The sequence below is a fragment of the Schistocerca serialis genome, chromosome 1 (assembly GCF_023864345.2).
Source record: "Schistocerca serialis cubense isolate TAMUIC-IGC-003099 chromosome 1, iqSchSeri2.2, whole genome shotgun sequence".
Lineage (NCBI taxonomy): Eukaryota > Metazoa > Arthropoda > Insecta > Orthoptera > Acrididae > Schistocerca > Schistocerca serialis.
The window spans coordinates 202,927,698-202,943,109 of NC_064638.1; the positions used below are offsets into that span (position 1 = coordinate 202,927,698).

General features: G+C 41.7%; 1 protein-coding gene across 1 annotated transcript in view; it reads right to left on the reverse strand.

The window, feature by feature from the left end:
- Window positions 1-15,412, reverse strand: part of LOC126459299 (piwi-like protein Siwi) — a 270,625-nt gene that overhangs the window by 106,222 nt on the left and 148,991 nt on the right. The window contains exon 10 of the mRNA XM_050095855.1: window positions 424-586. Within this exon, the coding sequence (XP_049951812.1) occupies window positions 424-586 (163 nt within the window). The remainder of the gene's footprint in view (window positions 1-423; window positions 587-15,412) is intronic.

Genomic DNA, 15,412 nt, shown 5'->3' on the forward strand with positions numbered 1-15,412 from the left:
TTTTAAATTTTAGAGAATTCAAACTGATTGTTTCCAAAACCGATTAAGATAAAATAGTTGTCTAATTACACAACAATTAAGGATAAAAAACAAAAAAATATATACTTACTTCTTCCCATTTTATAAGATCTTCCTAACACAATATTTACTTCTCCAAAACAGTTAATCTATTTACTTCTCCAAAAGAGTTAATCTGTGTGTGTGTGTGTGAGAGAGAGAGAGAGAGAGAGAGAGAGAGAGAGAGAGCCTGCACACACACACACACACACACACACACACACACACACACACAATAGAAGTTCTTCATTATCACAGTAAATTTTCACTGGAAGATTTATAACACCTACCCTCTGTATATGGTTTTTGAGATTACTTTCCCCCTTTAACAAGTTGTATTGACAATTACTATATAGTTTTACTTACACTTAGTGGTATTTCTACACTCCAAGGAGCTCCTCCAATTTTACAACACATTTGAATTACTATTTTTGAGGCAACAGAGAAAATGTTTTTCCCCTCTGTGTTTTTCAGGAGAACAACCTGTGTAGCAACAGCTCTATCCACACAGCATCTTCGTTTCAACGCACTGCAAAATGGAAATGATTATTTTAGCAATACTACATAGTAGTGATAATATTCATGCCATGTAGGCTTTCACGGCCAGCGTCTTCATCAGTAAACACTTCCGGGCTAAGTTGCCGTGGTCGATCTGTAGAACTTCTTCTCCCTGACGTTTCGTTCTCAACTACGGAGAACATCTTCCGAGGTGAGTCAACGACTGGCTGCTAGGAGCTGGGGCCGCCGCTTATATGGATATCGTAGGGCGTGCCACCACACGTCACATGGCGTCGATGTGCAGCTATCTCTGGCTGTTCTCTCGATTGCAGGCAATCGATTGTCACGAGATTGATGCAACGTCAACCGCCATATCTTATCCAATTTTAATCCTTCTTCTTTACGATTAAAATTGTATTGATGTTTGTGGATTTCAATTGCCTCTCTATACATACATGTATAATAGTGCGACGTCCTCGCTAGTGTGGCGCCCCCTATGAAATCCATATAAGCAGCGGCCCCAGCTCCTAGCAGCCAGTCGTTGACTCACCTCGGAAGATGTTCTCCATAGTTGAGAACAAAACGTCAGGGAGAAGAAGTTCTACAGATCGACCACGGCAACTTAGCCTGGAAGTGTTTACTGATGGAGTGATAATATTGTTTACTCTCTCTCTCTCTCTCTCTCTCTGTGTGTGTGTGTGTGTGTGTGTGTGTGTGTGTGTGTGAGAAGAGAGGGACACACACACACACACACACACACACACACACACACACACACACACACAGAGCTAGAGAGAGAGAGAGAGAGAGAGAGAGAGAGAGAGAGAGAATTGTGTTTCTGTTCTATATCGCCAGACATACAAACACACAGTTTTATCACAAGGAAACTTCACCTGTGCAGACTATGAAATTACATGGATGCAGTAATTACCTTCAAGAGTTTAAGTTCTAAGTATTGCTGATAGACACATATAAGAGTAAAAACACTATCATAGCTTTTGTATATGAACAGTTTAAAAGGTAAAGTGGGCATTTCTACTGTTATATATATATCCATAATAGCTAGAATTTTGCAGTCACAAGGTTAAGTACTTGCCTATCATTACACCTCCATGTAATTTGACAGGTGTGGTTTTAACTGGTACAATAACTTTTTTGTGTACCTGCTCCGTAACACTTTAATTCACTCAAGCATTTGAATAATGGACACTTGCCACCTATAAGATGAAAACAATAGGTATGCATGTCTCATGAATTGGTAATAAATACACCGAACCAAACTTACATCATCTCATAAGTGGTGAGAATAAAAAGCGTTTTTGCTACTGTTATTAGTGATTTCAGAGATCAATCCATATTATCACTCGAATATTATTTTAAGTCACCTAAAGTCAACAAAAACACAATTGCCAATGACTAAGGACCCAAAAAATTTGCATCTGCCTCAAAATGTGACATTCCACATTCATATAATAAATACTATTCAGATGAACTACGGTACTTTATCAAAGATATTTGAAATACCTTTATTTTCTGTATTTAAATATGAAAAAGTAACCATTTCTTGGTCCCTGGTATTGAACAATGTCCAGTGAAGCACCATTTCGAAAGAGAAGGTGTATACAAATGTGTCTGCAAAACTAAAGAGCACACCCACGCAGATTCCTTAGAACAAATGCATACATTTGTTTGATAGCTGAAATTGGTATTATGCACAACAATGAAGACTATAATGTGGCACTTTTAGGTTGGTAGTGCACTACTGTGGTCACAGCCAATGTCTGGCCATGGCCACAGCTACCAACTACAATGATCAGGGCTGCAACTGGCCTGCATAGGATGAAATTAACTGAGATAGTAATGGCCAAGTTCCTCTGGAAAATGAGGTGAAATGAAAGAAGAAAAAATGGTGGGTACATGCTATGTTGCAATTCCACTCTACAAACAGAATGCTTATTCATTTTTTTCTGAAACAAACTGTACTCAGCCCAGAAGTTTTATGTGAAGACAAAAAAAGTACTCAGTTATCATCATTCACAAGCCACATGTTTTGCAGAGTGAACATTGGGGATAATGGCAAATAAGTAGAGAATCTTTCACATGTCTCCCCCTGCGGGTCCGGAGATAAGCATAGGCCCGAAGTATTCCTGCCTGTTGTAAGAGGTCACTAAAAGGCTCTCACACATTTTGGCCTTTATATGATGGTCCCCTGTAGGGTTTGACCTCCATTCTTTAAAATTTTCCTGAAGAGCGAGACAATTGGGGAAGGGTGCCTTACATGGTGTATTGTGTCCATCGTGCATTGAGATCTTTAGCCCACTTTTTTATTGTTGAATTTCAGTCCCGCTCATTCTCCATCTCTTGGATGAGGACACCTTCCTGGGTGCATTTTCCACCATGCACTATACAACTTTCTGCATCGACAATGACCATGGACTTCTTTGCACCTGATATCCAGCATGGTAGCCAGTCCATTGTGTTACGATCGCCATTTACCCTGTTGGTTGTAGCCCCCTGACCACACAGGGATCGCTCTGCTAATGCCTGCACCGTTAACTCCCCACATATGCCAAGGGTAGATGCCCATCCCCCTAGGGCATCGGGACTCCTGGCAATGGCCATCCTGCCAGGTGGCCTTTGCTGCAGCTGGGTGGCACCTGTGGAGAGGGCCCCTTGATGGAGTGAGTGGCATCACGGCAGATGACACGAGATGAAGCATAGTCAATCATCTCTTGCTGGTGGTCAAACACCAGTTCACAATCTCAATTCAATGCACAGAAGTACGACCCCAAATCGTTCCCCTCTGGCCATACCGTGGGAGGAACGTCAGGCTAAGAATGGCAGCGGATCTTATTTGCCCTGGTACCTTGTATGTTCGAGAGCTGATGGGGAATCTTTCATGACGACAAAGCCTCAGTTTTTTGTTGAGCATTTAGAGGACAAGTTTGGGGAGGTGGAGGGATTGTCCAAAATGAGACCTGGGTCAGTCTTGATCAAAACAGTATCTTCTGTCCCGTCACGGACGTTATTCGCTTGTGACAAGCCGAGGGATGTGTCTGTGACCATCACACCCCATAAGAGCTTAAATATGGTCCAGAGTATCATATTTCACAGGTACCTTCTTTAGCAGTCTGACGATGAGCTGCGCACCAATTTAGAGCAGCGAGGTGTTCATTTTGTCCGGCATGTGCACTGGGGCCCAAGTGATAATCAGGTTGCCACCAGTGCCTTCATCCTTGGCCTTCGAGGGTGATACATCGCCCAAGCAGGTCAAGGTGATGGTCTACTGCTGTGATACAAAGCCCTATATCCCTCCCCCGATGCGGTGCTTTATGTGCTGGAAGTTCGGCCATATGTCTTCCCGCTGTACTTCCAGCGTCACGTGTCGAGACTGTGGACACCAATCACATCCCAATACTCCATGTGCCCCACCTCCCATCTGTGTCAACTGCAGAGAGCACCATTCGCCTTGCTCGCCAGACTGCAGGATCTCCAGAAAGAAAGGAAAATCATAGAGTACAAGACCCTGGACCGACTGACCTACACTGAGGCTCAGAGAAACTTTGGAGCCCGCATCCTGCATGTATGGCATCACCTTACAACTGTTGTGGACCATCAGCTCCACCCACCCCAGTCATCTCTCACAGCTGGAAGACTCCACCTGCCTCCTTGATGGAGGGGGGCATTTCCCTCCCTGTTGATCCCGCACCACCTACTTCGGGAGCAACACTCCCTCCCCTCAACCATCAGGGACATCCATCCCCTCTTCTACGCTGGAGAAGCATAAGCCTTCTTCGGCTTCTCTCACTAGGAATGGGTCCCTTGAGTCACTCCCTTCCCAGGTTTCTGCTAGTGAGAATGACACCCGCCAGCAGATGAAGAGCTCAAAAGCAGCTGGTCATAGGGCTTCACGCTCATCCTCAGTCCTGGAAACTGAGCCAGTGAAGTCATTGACTTATCAATTTGCAACCCAGGACTTGTCCCATCTATCCAGTGGAGAGCACATGACAACCTGTGTGGTGACCAATTCCCCATCTTCCTGTCACTGCCCCCGCGTCAGGCCCACAGACACCTGCACTAATGGGCTCTTAAGCAGGGCGGACTGGGAAACTTTCACTTCTGCTGTTACCATTGAATTTCCCCCACACGGTAACATTGATGTGATGGTTGAGCAGGTGATTATAAGAATTGTTTCTGCGGCAGAAAACGTGATCCCTCACTCTTTAGGGTGCCCCGGCGTAAGGCAGTATCTTGGCGGCAGACGGAAGTCGCTGAAGCAATTAAGAAGCATCAACAAGCTCTACAGTGGCATAAGCAGCACCCTTCCCTGGAACACCTCATAGCTTTTAAATGGCTATGTGCCCACATTCGCCAACTTATCAAACGGTGGAAGCAACAGTGTTGGGAGAGATACGTCTTGACCATTGGATGCCATATGTCACCTTCCCAAGTCTGGGCAAAGATCAAATTTCTTTTCGGGTACCAGACCCCAACAGGTGTTCCCGGTTTACCATAAATGGCGTGTTATTTACTGATGCAAACGCAACTGCCGAGCACTTTGCTGAACACTTTGCTCGAGCCTCTGCATCATACAATTAGCGCCCAGCCTTTTGCACTCTCAAACAGCAGCTGGAAGGGAAAGTCGTCTCATTCACTACACCACACAGTGAATCCTATAACGCCCCATTTACAGAGTGGGAGCTTCTCAGTGTACTTGCACATTGCCCCAACACAGTTCCTGGGCCTGATCAGATCCACAGCCAGATGATCAAACATCTCTCATATGACTACAAGCGACATATCTTTGTCATCTTCGACCAGATCTAGTGCGATGGTGTCTTTCCATCGCTATGGTGGGAGTGCACTATCATTCCAGTGCTCAACCCAGTAAAAACTTGCTTGATGTGGATAGCTATTGGCCCATCAGCCTCACCAACGTCTTTCTAAGCTGCTGGAACGTATGGTGTGGCAGCAGTTGGGTTGGGTTGGGTCCTGGAGTCACGTGGCCTACTGGCTCCATGTCAGGGCGGCTTCCGCCAGGGTCACTCTACCACTGATAATCTCGTGTCCCTCGAGTCTGCCATCCAAACAGCCTTTTCCAGACCCCAACACCTAGTTGCCATCTTTTTTCACTTACGTAAATCATACAATCCGACCTGGTGACATCATAACCTTGCCACACTGTATGAGTAGGGTCTCTGGGGCCCACTCCCAATTTTTATCCAAAACTTCCTGTCGTTCCCTACTTTCCATGTTCAAGTTGGTGCCTCCAGTAGTTCCATCCATATCCAGGAGAATGGAGTCTCACAGGGCTCTTTATTGAGTGTGTCTCTATTTTTAGTGGCCATTAATGGTCTAGCAGCAGCTATTGGGCCCTCCGACTCACCTTCTCTGTATGCAGATGACTTCTGCATTTCATACTGCAGCTCCAGTACTGGTGTTGCTGCACATTGCCTACAGGGAGCCATCCACAAGGTGCAGTCATGGGCTATAGCCCATTGCTTCCAGTTTTCTGCCAGAGTCGCTCTGTTCATCCAGAAACAGCCCTTTACCTTAGTGATGATCCACTCACTGTAGTGGAGACATATCGATTTTTAGGTCTGGTTTTCGATGCTCGTTTGACTTGGCTTCCTCATCTTCATCAGCTTAAATGCAAGTGTTGGCAGCACCTCAATGCCCTCTGTTGCCTGAGCAACACCAACTGGGGTGCAGATTGCACCACACTGCTGCAGCTCTACAGAGCCCTTATCAATCCCGCCTTGACTATGGGAGTGTGATTTATGGTTCCGCGGCACCCTCAGCATTGTGTTTGCTCGACCCATTACGCCATTGCAGAGTTCGACTAGCGACAGGAGCTTTTAGAGTAAGTCCGGTGACAAGCGTACTGGTGGAGGCTGGAGTCCCTCCATTGAAGATCAGACGTGCACAACTGCTCTCCAGTTACGTTGCACACATTCATATCTCTCCTGAACATCCTAATAACAGTCTTCTTTTCCCAACAATGGCAATTCACCTACCGTATAGGAAGCCCCAGTCAGGGCTAACGATTGCAGTTCGCGCGTGATTGCTTCTGTCTGAACTGGAGTCCTTCCCTTCAACCACCTCTCTTCGAGGTCCATTCATGTACACCTCCGTGGTGTAGCTGTAGGCCAAAGCATTGCCTGGACCTTTCACGTGGCCATAAGGACTCTGTTAACCCTGCGGCTCTCCGCTGTCACTTCCTCTTGATTCTTGAAGTGTTCTGGTGGTCTGAAATGGTTTACACCGATGGCTGGATAGCTGATGGTAATGTTGGCTTTGCCTTTGTCCACAGAGGCCATATTGAACAGCATTCCTTGCCCGATGGCTGCAGTGTACTCAGAGCTGGTGGCCATATCTCATGCACTTCAGTATATCCGTTCATAGCCCGAGGAATTGTTTCTTCTGTCTACTGACTCCTTGAGCAGCCTACAAGCTATCGACCAGTGCTACCCTTGCCATCCTTTGCTGACGTCCAGCCAGGAGTCCATCTATCCCCTGGACTGGTCCCGTTGTTAAGCGGTGTTTGTGTGGACCCCAGGACATGTTGGCATCCCAGGCAATGAATTTACTGACAGGTTGGCCAACAGGCTCCATGGAAATTGCTTCTGGAGATGGGCATCTCTGAATCTGACCTACGTTCTGACTTATGCTGCAGGGTTTTTCGGCTTTGGGAGATGGAATGGCATAACAGTATGCATAACAAACTGCATGTCATTAAGGAGACTACAACTGTGTGGAAGTCTTCCATACAAGCCTCTCACAGGGTATCAGTTGTCCTCTGCCAGCTTCGCACTGGCCACACTTGGGGGACCTACAGTTACCTCTTGTGCCGTGAAGACCTGCCTCAGTGTTGGTGTGCCACCCTGTTGACAGTGGCCCATATTCTGGTGCACTGTCCCACTTTGACTGCCCAGTGATGAAGTCTTGGGTTACCGGACTCGTTGCCACTATTTTATCCGACAACGCCTCATTGTATGGTTTAGTTTTACGTTTTATTCACGAGGGTGGGTTTTATCATTTGATCTAAGTTTTAGCACATGTCCTTTGTCCCTCTGTGCCCTCCACCCTGGTGCTTTTAGGGTGGAGTTTTTAATGTGTTGCAGATTGGCTGGCTTTTCCTTTTTATTCTCGTGGTCAGCCAGCCACTGTGCTCTGCTTTCTTGTTTTACTTTCTTCTGTTTCTAGCATCACTCTGTTGTTTTCTTGTCCTCTTTTGTTCCTTTTACTTTCATTGCCTTTCCTTCGTCCTTGTGGTTTTTCCTTTCTTTCTGTTTTGTCTTATATGTCTCATCTGTTTTATTCTCATACTTGTGGCATTGTTTTATTTGGAATAAGGGACCGATGACCTCGTAGTTTGGTCCCTTCCCCCCCAATTTTCAACCAACCAACCTTTCACATGTCCCTGAATGTAAATGTTGATTTCATTGTAAATATTGTTACAGGATGTATTCCAGATAATTATGCGTGAAACAGAGATGGTCCATGATTTATGGATATGTACTAATTCACAAGGCTATTCAACAACAAATACACTGTCACAGATCCCAATTCACAGTACAAAAACATATTTACTGATTACATTTGTAAATGAAAGTGCTTCGCCATGGCAGTTGGATTTATGTACATGTTGTGTTATTAAAAATTAAATAAAGCTAAAAGATCTTGTGCTGTGTATTTTGTTCTTGTGGTGTTGTATGAGCATATTTTCTGCCACTGAACATCAGTCACCTCCTTCCTTATTTTTATTTTAAGGTCTTGATCTGCATGTTCTTTAGATGACCCAAGTCCCAAAAAGCAAGTCTCTTCCTAAATTTTGTAATAAATTTTTCCATACTAAAGTCCATGATGACAGGAAGGTGCTTTTGAAGAAAGGCCACAACAAATAAATAAGCAAATGTAAAAAGAACTAGTGCAGCTGAAACTGCATTGGCTGGCTTCACACTGGCAATCAAATGTGTGCACTTATCCATGAAGTTGCATACAACTTGAGTCACAGTGGTTCAGTGGCTGGAGGCTGGTCACATGCCAAAATACTGGCCAGAGAGGTGGCTACCTGCATTCAGCTGTGTACGTGTCACACATTTGCCTTCCAGGTAAATTTGGTCACATTCAATATCTCCTTGATAAGTCATGAGTACACTATAGTTACTCGGGTAGCAGAGTACCTGTGGGGTAGGGGTGTTTTCGGCTAGGCAGGAGCTTGAGGTACTCTGAAGAACACTTGTCAGTTGATATGCAGATAGTGAAATCAGATGGTGTTAAGGTAAAGACACTTCAAGTGTCAAATTTTATCAGTAAATTGTTGAAGTATTCATAATGAAGTTCCCTAATTTACTGCCCTCCAGCATATTTGTCACATTAAAATGAATCTTGGGACTGAGAGCTGGCTGAAACCCAAAGTAGGAGGGGGAGCATTCCCTGCAGCTGACAAAAACATTGTGTTTATTAAAGTTGAAATAGTGTCTGACAGTGAAGTTACCTGGTTGCATATAACAGATCTATGTGAAACTAAATTAATTGTTCAAAGTTTTTACTGGTCACTCAATTCTGCTGTGGCACTACAAGAGTCTATCACAGAAAGTCACTAGTGTGTAAATACCCAGGTTGTGCAATACTAGTTGGAGGCAACTTTAACCTACCAAGTATAGACTGGGGTGTCTACTGACTCATCGCAGTGGGGTGCAGGCAGACAGTCTCGGGAAGTACTTTAGAACACTTTTACCAAAAACTGACTTGAACAGCTAGATCAGCAGCCCACATGCAATGGCAATATCTTAGACCTTGTAGCTACAAATAGCATGGACCTATTCAACTGCATCAGTATAGGGATTAATGATCGTGATGTTGTCATAGGGACTATGGTTACAAAATTTAATGCATCATTCAAAAACGTCATGAGAGTATTTCAGCAAGAAGGAGCAGATAAGCAGTTGTTAGCATCTCACTCAGACAGTGAATTACCATCATTTATTTCCAGTATGATGGATGTAGAGGAATTATGGGCAAAGTTTATACAGCTTGCAAATCATGCTCTGGATAGTAGGTGATCTGTGAAATAGTCCAATGCAAAATCGCATAACAGGTATAAGGTTTCCATCCAGTCGCTTATTGACCAGTATGGTGTGGCTGTTCAAGGCAGAAAAATGAAAGCCAAAGTTTTAAATTCCACATTGAATAACTCATTCAAGCAGAAGAATCATACAGAAATACCATAATTTGACCATCACACAAATTCCCCTATGGACAACATAGTAACAGGCATCCCTGATGTAGAGGAACAACTGCAGTAACTGAAAACAAATATCTCACCAGATCCATATGGAATCCCAATTTGGTTTTATGAAAATACTCTACAGCATTGGCCCTTTACTCAGCCTGCATTTATTGTGAATCTCTCCTCCAGTGCAAAGTCCCAAGTGACCGGAAAAAAGTGCAGATGAGTCCTGCATATAAGAAGGATAAATGAATAGACCCACAAAATAACAGACCAATATCCTTAACATCGGTTTGCTGAAAAATTCTAGAACATATTCTGAGTTTGAATATAATAAAACCGCTAGAGATTGAAAAGCTTATGTCCAACAATCAGCATGGTTTTAGAAAGCGTCACTTACGTGAAACTCAGTTTGCCATTTTCTCATATGACATATTGAGAACTATGGATGACGGGGAACAGACGTATTTCACTTTTCTAGATTTCTAAAAGGCATTTGACATGGTGCCTTATATATGAATAGCTCAAAGACTTCTTAAGTAAAAGAAACCTTGTCCCCAATGGTGACTGTTCATCACAGACAAGGGTATCATCACGAGTGCCCCAGGAAAGTGTCCCACTATTATTCTCTGTATGTATAAATGATCTGACAGACAGAGTAAGTAGCAATCTGTGGCTGTTTGATGATGAGGCTATGCTACACCAGAAGGTGTCATCATCGGGTGAGTGTAGGAGGATACAAAATGAGCTATACACAATTTCTAGTTGTAAGATGAACGGCAGCTAGCTGACGCTGCAAAGCGATATGAAATAAAACAAGCATGTAAGAAATGTAGTGGGGGAAATAAATTGTCAACTTCTGTTTATTGGGGGAGTTTTACAAAAGTGTGGTTCATCTGTAAAGGAGACTGCATGTAGCACTACTGCAACCCATTCTTCAGTACTGCTTGAGTGTCTTGGAGCCTCACCATGTCAGATTAAAGGAAGACATAGAAGCAATTTGTAATTGTGCTGCTAGATTTGTTATTGGTAGTTTTGATCAAAATGCAAGTATTACAAGGATGCTTCAGTAATTCAAATGGGAATTCCTGGAGAGAAGGCAACAGTCTTTTCTAGGAGCACTGTTGAGGAAATTTTGAGAACTGGAATTTAAGGCAGAGTGCAGAATGACTCTACTGCTGCCAAAATAGATTATGGACATGAAGATAAAAGAAATTAAGGCCCATAAAGAGGCAATGACAATTGTTTTTCCCTTGCTCTGTTTGTGAATGGAACAGGAAAAGAAAATGCTCTGCCATGCACCATACTGTGGAATGTAGAGTTTTGTAGCTGTAGATTATTATTATTAATCAAAACAAATGGTACAAATATAACAAATCATATCTTCATTTTGAACGATACTTATTGACCAAATTGCTGTAGCATTTGGTGGTCAAAATCACCAAACAAGACTTCTCTTAGAAGCAAATGGATTGGTGAACAATTGCGTAAACACTTCTTTAAGAAAGTGAAACAGAAAAATCTGGCTCCACTTTTAGAAAGTCCTATAAAACATGATTCTTTTTAGGAGTTTAAAAGTAAAAATGCGGAGCCAGATAAAATAAAGCTGCCATCAACCTGAAGGCTGGTATGAAAATCACAGTGTTTTACTCCAAATGGAGCTAACAAATCCTGACTTCCTCCAACCTTTGAACTAGCTTACCTACAGATTAATGTGCACTAAAACAACAGTGCAACTCTGAGTTACCACATTATCAAACATTGCCAGAGGTGAAAGAATTGGTAACTGACAGGTACAAATAAGGTAAAAACCCTAAGACTATCCTGGGATCAAACCCCCAGACCTCTGGATCCATAGACTGATCCTTAACCACCAAGCCATAAACAGAAAGAAAAGAAGAAACAGGAAATAAAGACATACAACACAATAAAGGAAAATTGTCTGAAACCTCAATCAGGCTGACTTGCAATCACTGAAGATCATATATAAGAATACTTGAGCACTTTCAACTGAATAAGACATCTAAATGCAGGGGCAAATCAGTAAAAATATCGATTTTTCAGGTGCGGGTAATTATTACATTTTTGGAGCTTTCACAATTAATGATAAAAAAAAGCAGCTAAGTTTTATGCCTGTTTCTATTTTTCATGCACATATTTTTCCTCTAATTAGGGCTGTTTTGGCAACTTGTTCTTATAATTAGATGTTTCTACTGCACAAAAGAGGTATCAAACCATATTTTCAATACTTGTTTATTGCCTCAGACATAGTAATTCTTTAAAAGGAAATAGAGTATACCAATAATCTCCATTGCACCCAACCAGATGAAGTCAGGATGAGAGGATTATTATTGTTCTCAGATGACGGCATGATAGAAGAGTCCGTGTTCTCATGGTCTGTACTAAGCGGATATCTTTCATTTGAGCATTGTATTAACTTACTATTAATGTTAATTGTAATTTGTTTAAGTTACAAAATTAGTAATTATGGAATGTTAAGTTTCTTCAAATAGAGCCAGAAAACCAGTTGCCTGTCCACCACAATGGAAATGTAACAAAAGCAAGGTTTGTATCATAAAATAAGTTTTGATTTGACTATGCAGCACTTCAATATTATAATACTAACCACATTACTTTCTTTCTACATGTAAATATCACAGTCTACCACCATATCCTGCATGTCAGTACCAAAATAATAAAGCACTGCTCTGCAGAACATTGAATATGAAAAACTTGACATCCCTTCACATAAAACTCTATGCTGTTCCTGATAAACTGAGTTGAGATATTTTGATATTGATGTACTGCAATTCCCACAATGTGAAACAATGTTGTTCAAATAATAACACTCATGATAAGAAGAATTATCACATGAAGTATTTTATTCCTCTTACTAGTAACAATACTTCAGAATTGACACAGGTTTGTCAACAAACTTTGGAGATAACACGTTCACATGCAGAAAGTGTGGTGAAGAAATTTCTACAAGTTTGTCATTCACCTTTCAAAATAGAGGAAGAGTTCGACACTTCAATAAGTATACTCCGAAACAAGATACTGTCATCAAATTTATAGTCCTTAATTGTTAGGGAATCTCATTATTGTAGAATGCAAACATGGGTGATCTGAGATCACTATTGCCAAATTTGTGGTATGTAGAATGTAGTAGTTGCAGAAGACTTGAGAGATACAAAGGTTTTTTTTTTTTTTTTTTTTTTTTTTTTTTTTTTTTTTTTTTTTTTTTTACTCCAAAGTTCGAGCTTAAATTTGGAAGTCCTCTAACAGACTGCTGTTCTGCTGTTCCACATGTATTGAACTGTGATTGAGGATCAAGAGCAGCCAAGAAATCAAATTTGTTGTCTCAGAAGCAAATTCATATAAAATTTTCCAAGGCCTTTTTTTAACTTGTTCACAGGAAAAGATCTGACTTAGTGAGATTAAGTTTCGACTACAAGAAAAATTTATCATTGTCTAAAACCTCAGATCGATCAAATTATTATTCAAGGCAATTATACTTGTTTAATTTCGCTATAACAAAAGGATGCTCCTTAGAACATTTAAATAACAAAGTGTTATGTTTGGATAGAAAATGAATTTGGTAAGGGATCAAACGAAATTGTTTCTGCATTGTACCATTGATTATTGTCGTTAATTTTGATGGAAAGAAAACTGAGGGTCTGATTGCACGATTGCCCTGCATAAAATAAAAATATGATTGTCACCACAATATTGTGCCTGGGGCTCAAAAAAGGTGCTCTTGAATCATTAGACAGTTTTGAAGTTGTGTTTAATGTTACAGGCCATTCATTTCTTGTTTTGTTTTGTTTTGTTTTGTAATACTGGGGATATGAAAAAGGTACAAGAAATAGTGAAACCAGAAGAATGTCATGGTATCATTGAAATACATGGTACTGTTTTACAACTGGATACCAATGCTCCTCCTTACCCCCATCCAGTCACAACTCCCATCATGCACTAGTGCTGTTCCTCGCAGTGTGGCTTCAGTTGCCATAGGCTGTAATCATGTGTATGTGAGTGGCATTTGTGTGAATGTGTGGTTGTCTGTCATCTATTTTTGACAAAGGCCTTGCTGGCCAAAAGCTTATTTGTGACAGTCTTTTTGCTGTGCCTATCTGCAAATCAGTACGTCCGCTATACGGTGAGTAGCAACTTTCCTTTTCATAATACTGTTACATTCTATCCCGGACTTTCCATTGTTTAATAACGATAAAAGTTCTTACAGCTTTCATAACAGGCATCCTCTTTCATTAAACTAATAATTAGCTTCAAAACCAGCAATCTCCACCTGATCTTTGTTACAAAAGCATCGATCTTCCAACTTTTCTTACAAAAGAAGCAATCTCCAAATTTTTTTTTTTCAAAGACACTTTCTGCAACAGGGAATATGACATGCCTTTTCCTTTTTCTAACAGTGTTACTGATCTAATGTTACCAGAAGTACCTGTAAAACTATGAAAAAATGTGGAAGTTGTTGGCTTTGCAGTTGGTGCCGCCGCCGCCCGTCCCTCCCTCCCCTCTCTCAAACACACACACACACACACACACACACACACACACACACACACACACACACAAATGTTGAAAGATACTTAACACATCTTGTCTTATTTGCACTTTTTTGCTTGTTAGTAAATGTCTATATTATTGTTAAAGAAAAAAGTTTTCTTGAGTGATGTGATAAATAAGCAACTTTGTTAGTGTGTACTGTAACACTTTCTATTATTTTGTATGTAGTATATTATGTCTATATCTGTATGTTCCATTTCCTTTAAAATATTTCACATAAAATTTACATCTACATTTGGACAAAATTCATACAATATTTACAAGGGGCACTCAATAACTAACGCAACTTTTTTTTCCCTCAGCCGTTTTTAATTGAAAAATGTGGAATTTGTCAGGGTACATTGTGGAACATCCTTGTTTCAGACACTATAGTCTCACAAATGTGAGTACATGACGGCACCATACATAGCCTTCAAAATGAGATCTGCAAATTGGATGTGGAAAAGAGGTGCATTCCGAGTAGAGATCTGTTGAGTTTCTTTTGGCAGAAAACCAGAGCACTGCAAATAATTATAGAATGTCTATGAAGACCTGGCAGTGAACAATGACATGGTGAGTTGGTGAGTGACATGTCTGTCACCATTGCAACAACGTCACGAACACCTAGTCTGATCTCCTGTGCGCTGGCTGACTGCACACAGCTCTGACCCCTGCAATTTTGGAACACATGGACACTCCCTTTTGAGGTGACTAACAGCTTAAAATCAAGCACCTCACTGCAGAACTGAACATCTCTGTTGGTAGTGCTGACACACTTGTCCAACAGTTGGGTTACTTGCCACCTAGCAGAAGACCATAAAGAGCAATGAAGAACCCTCTGTGAGGCATTGCTTGTACATTACAAGGCTGATCATGAGTTTTTTGTCGAGCATCATTATAGGCAATGAAACATGAGTTCATCACTTCGAACCACAAACAAAATGGCAATCTGTTGCGTGGCACCACACCATCTCTCCTCCACAGGAAAAGTTTGGAACTGGACCCTCAGCCGGTGAAGTGATGGCTACGCACTCTACAGGAAGCAGTATATCAATT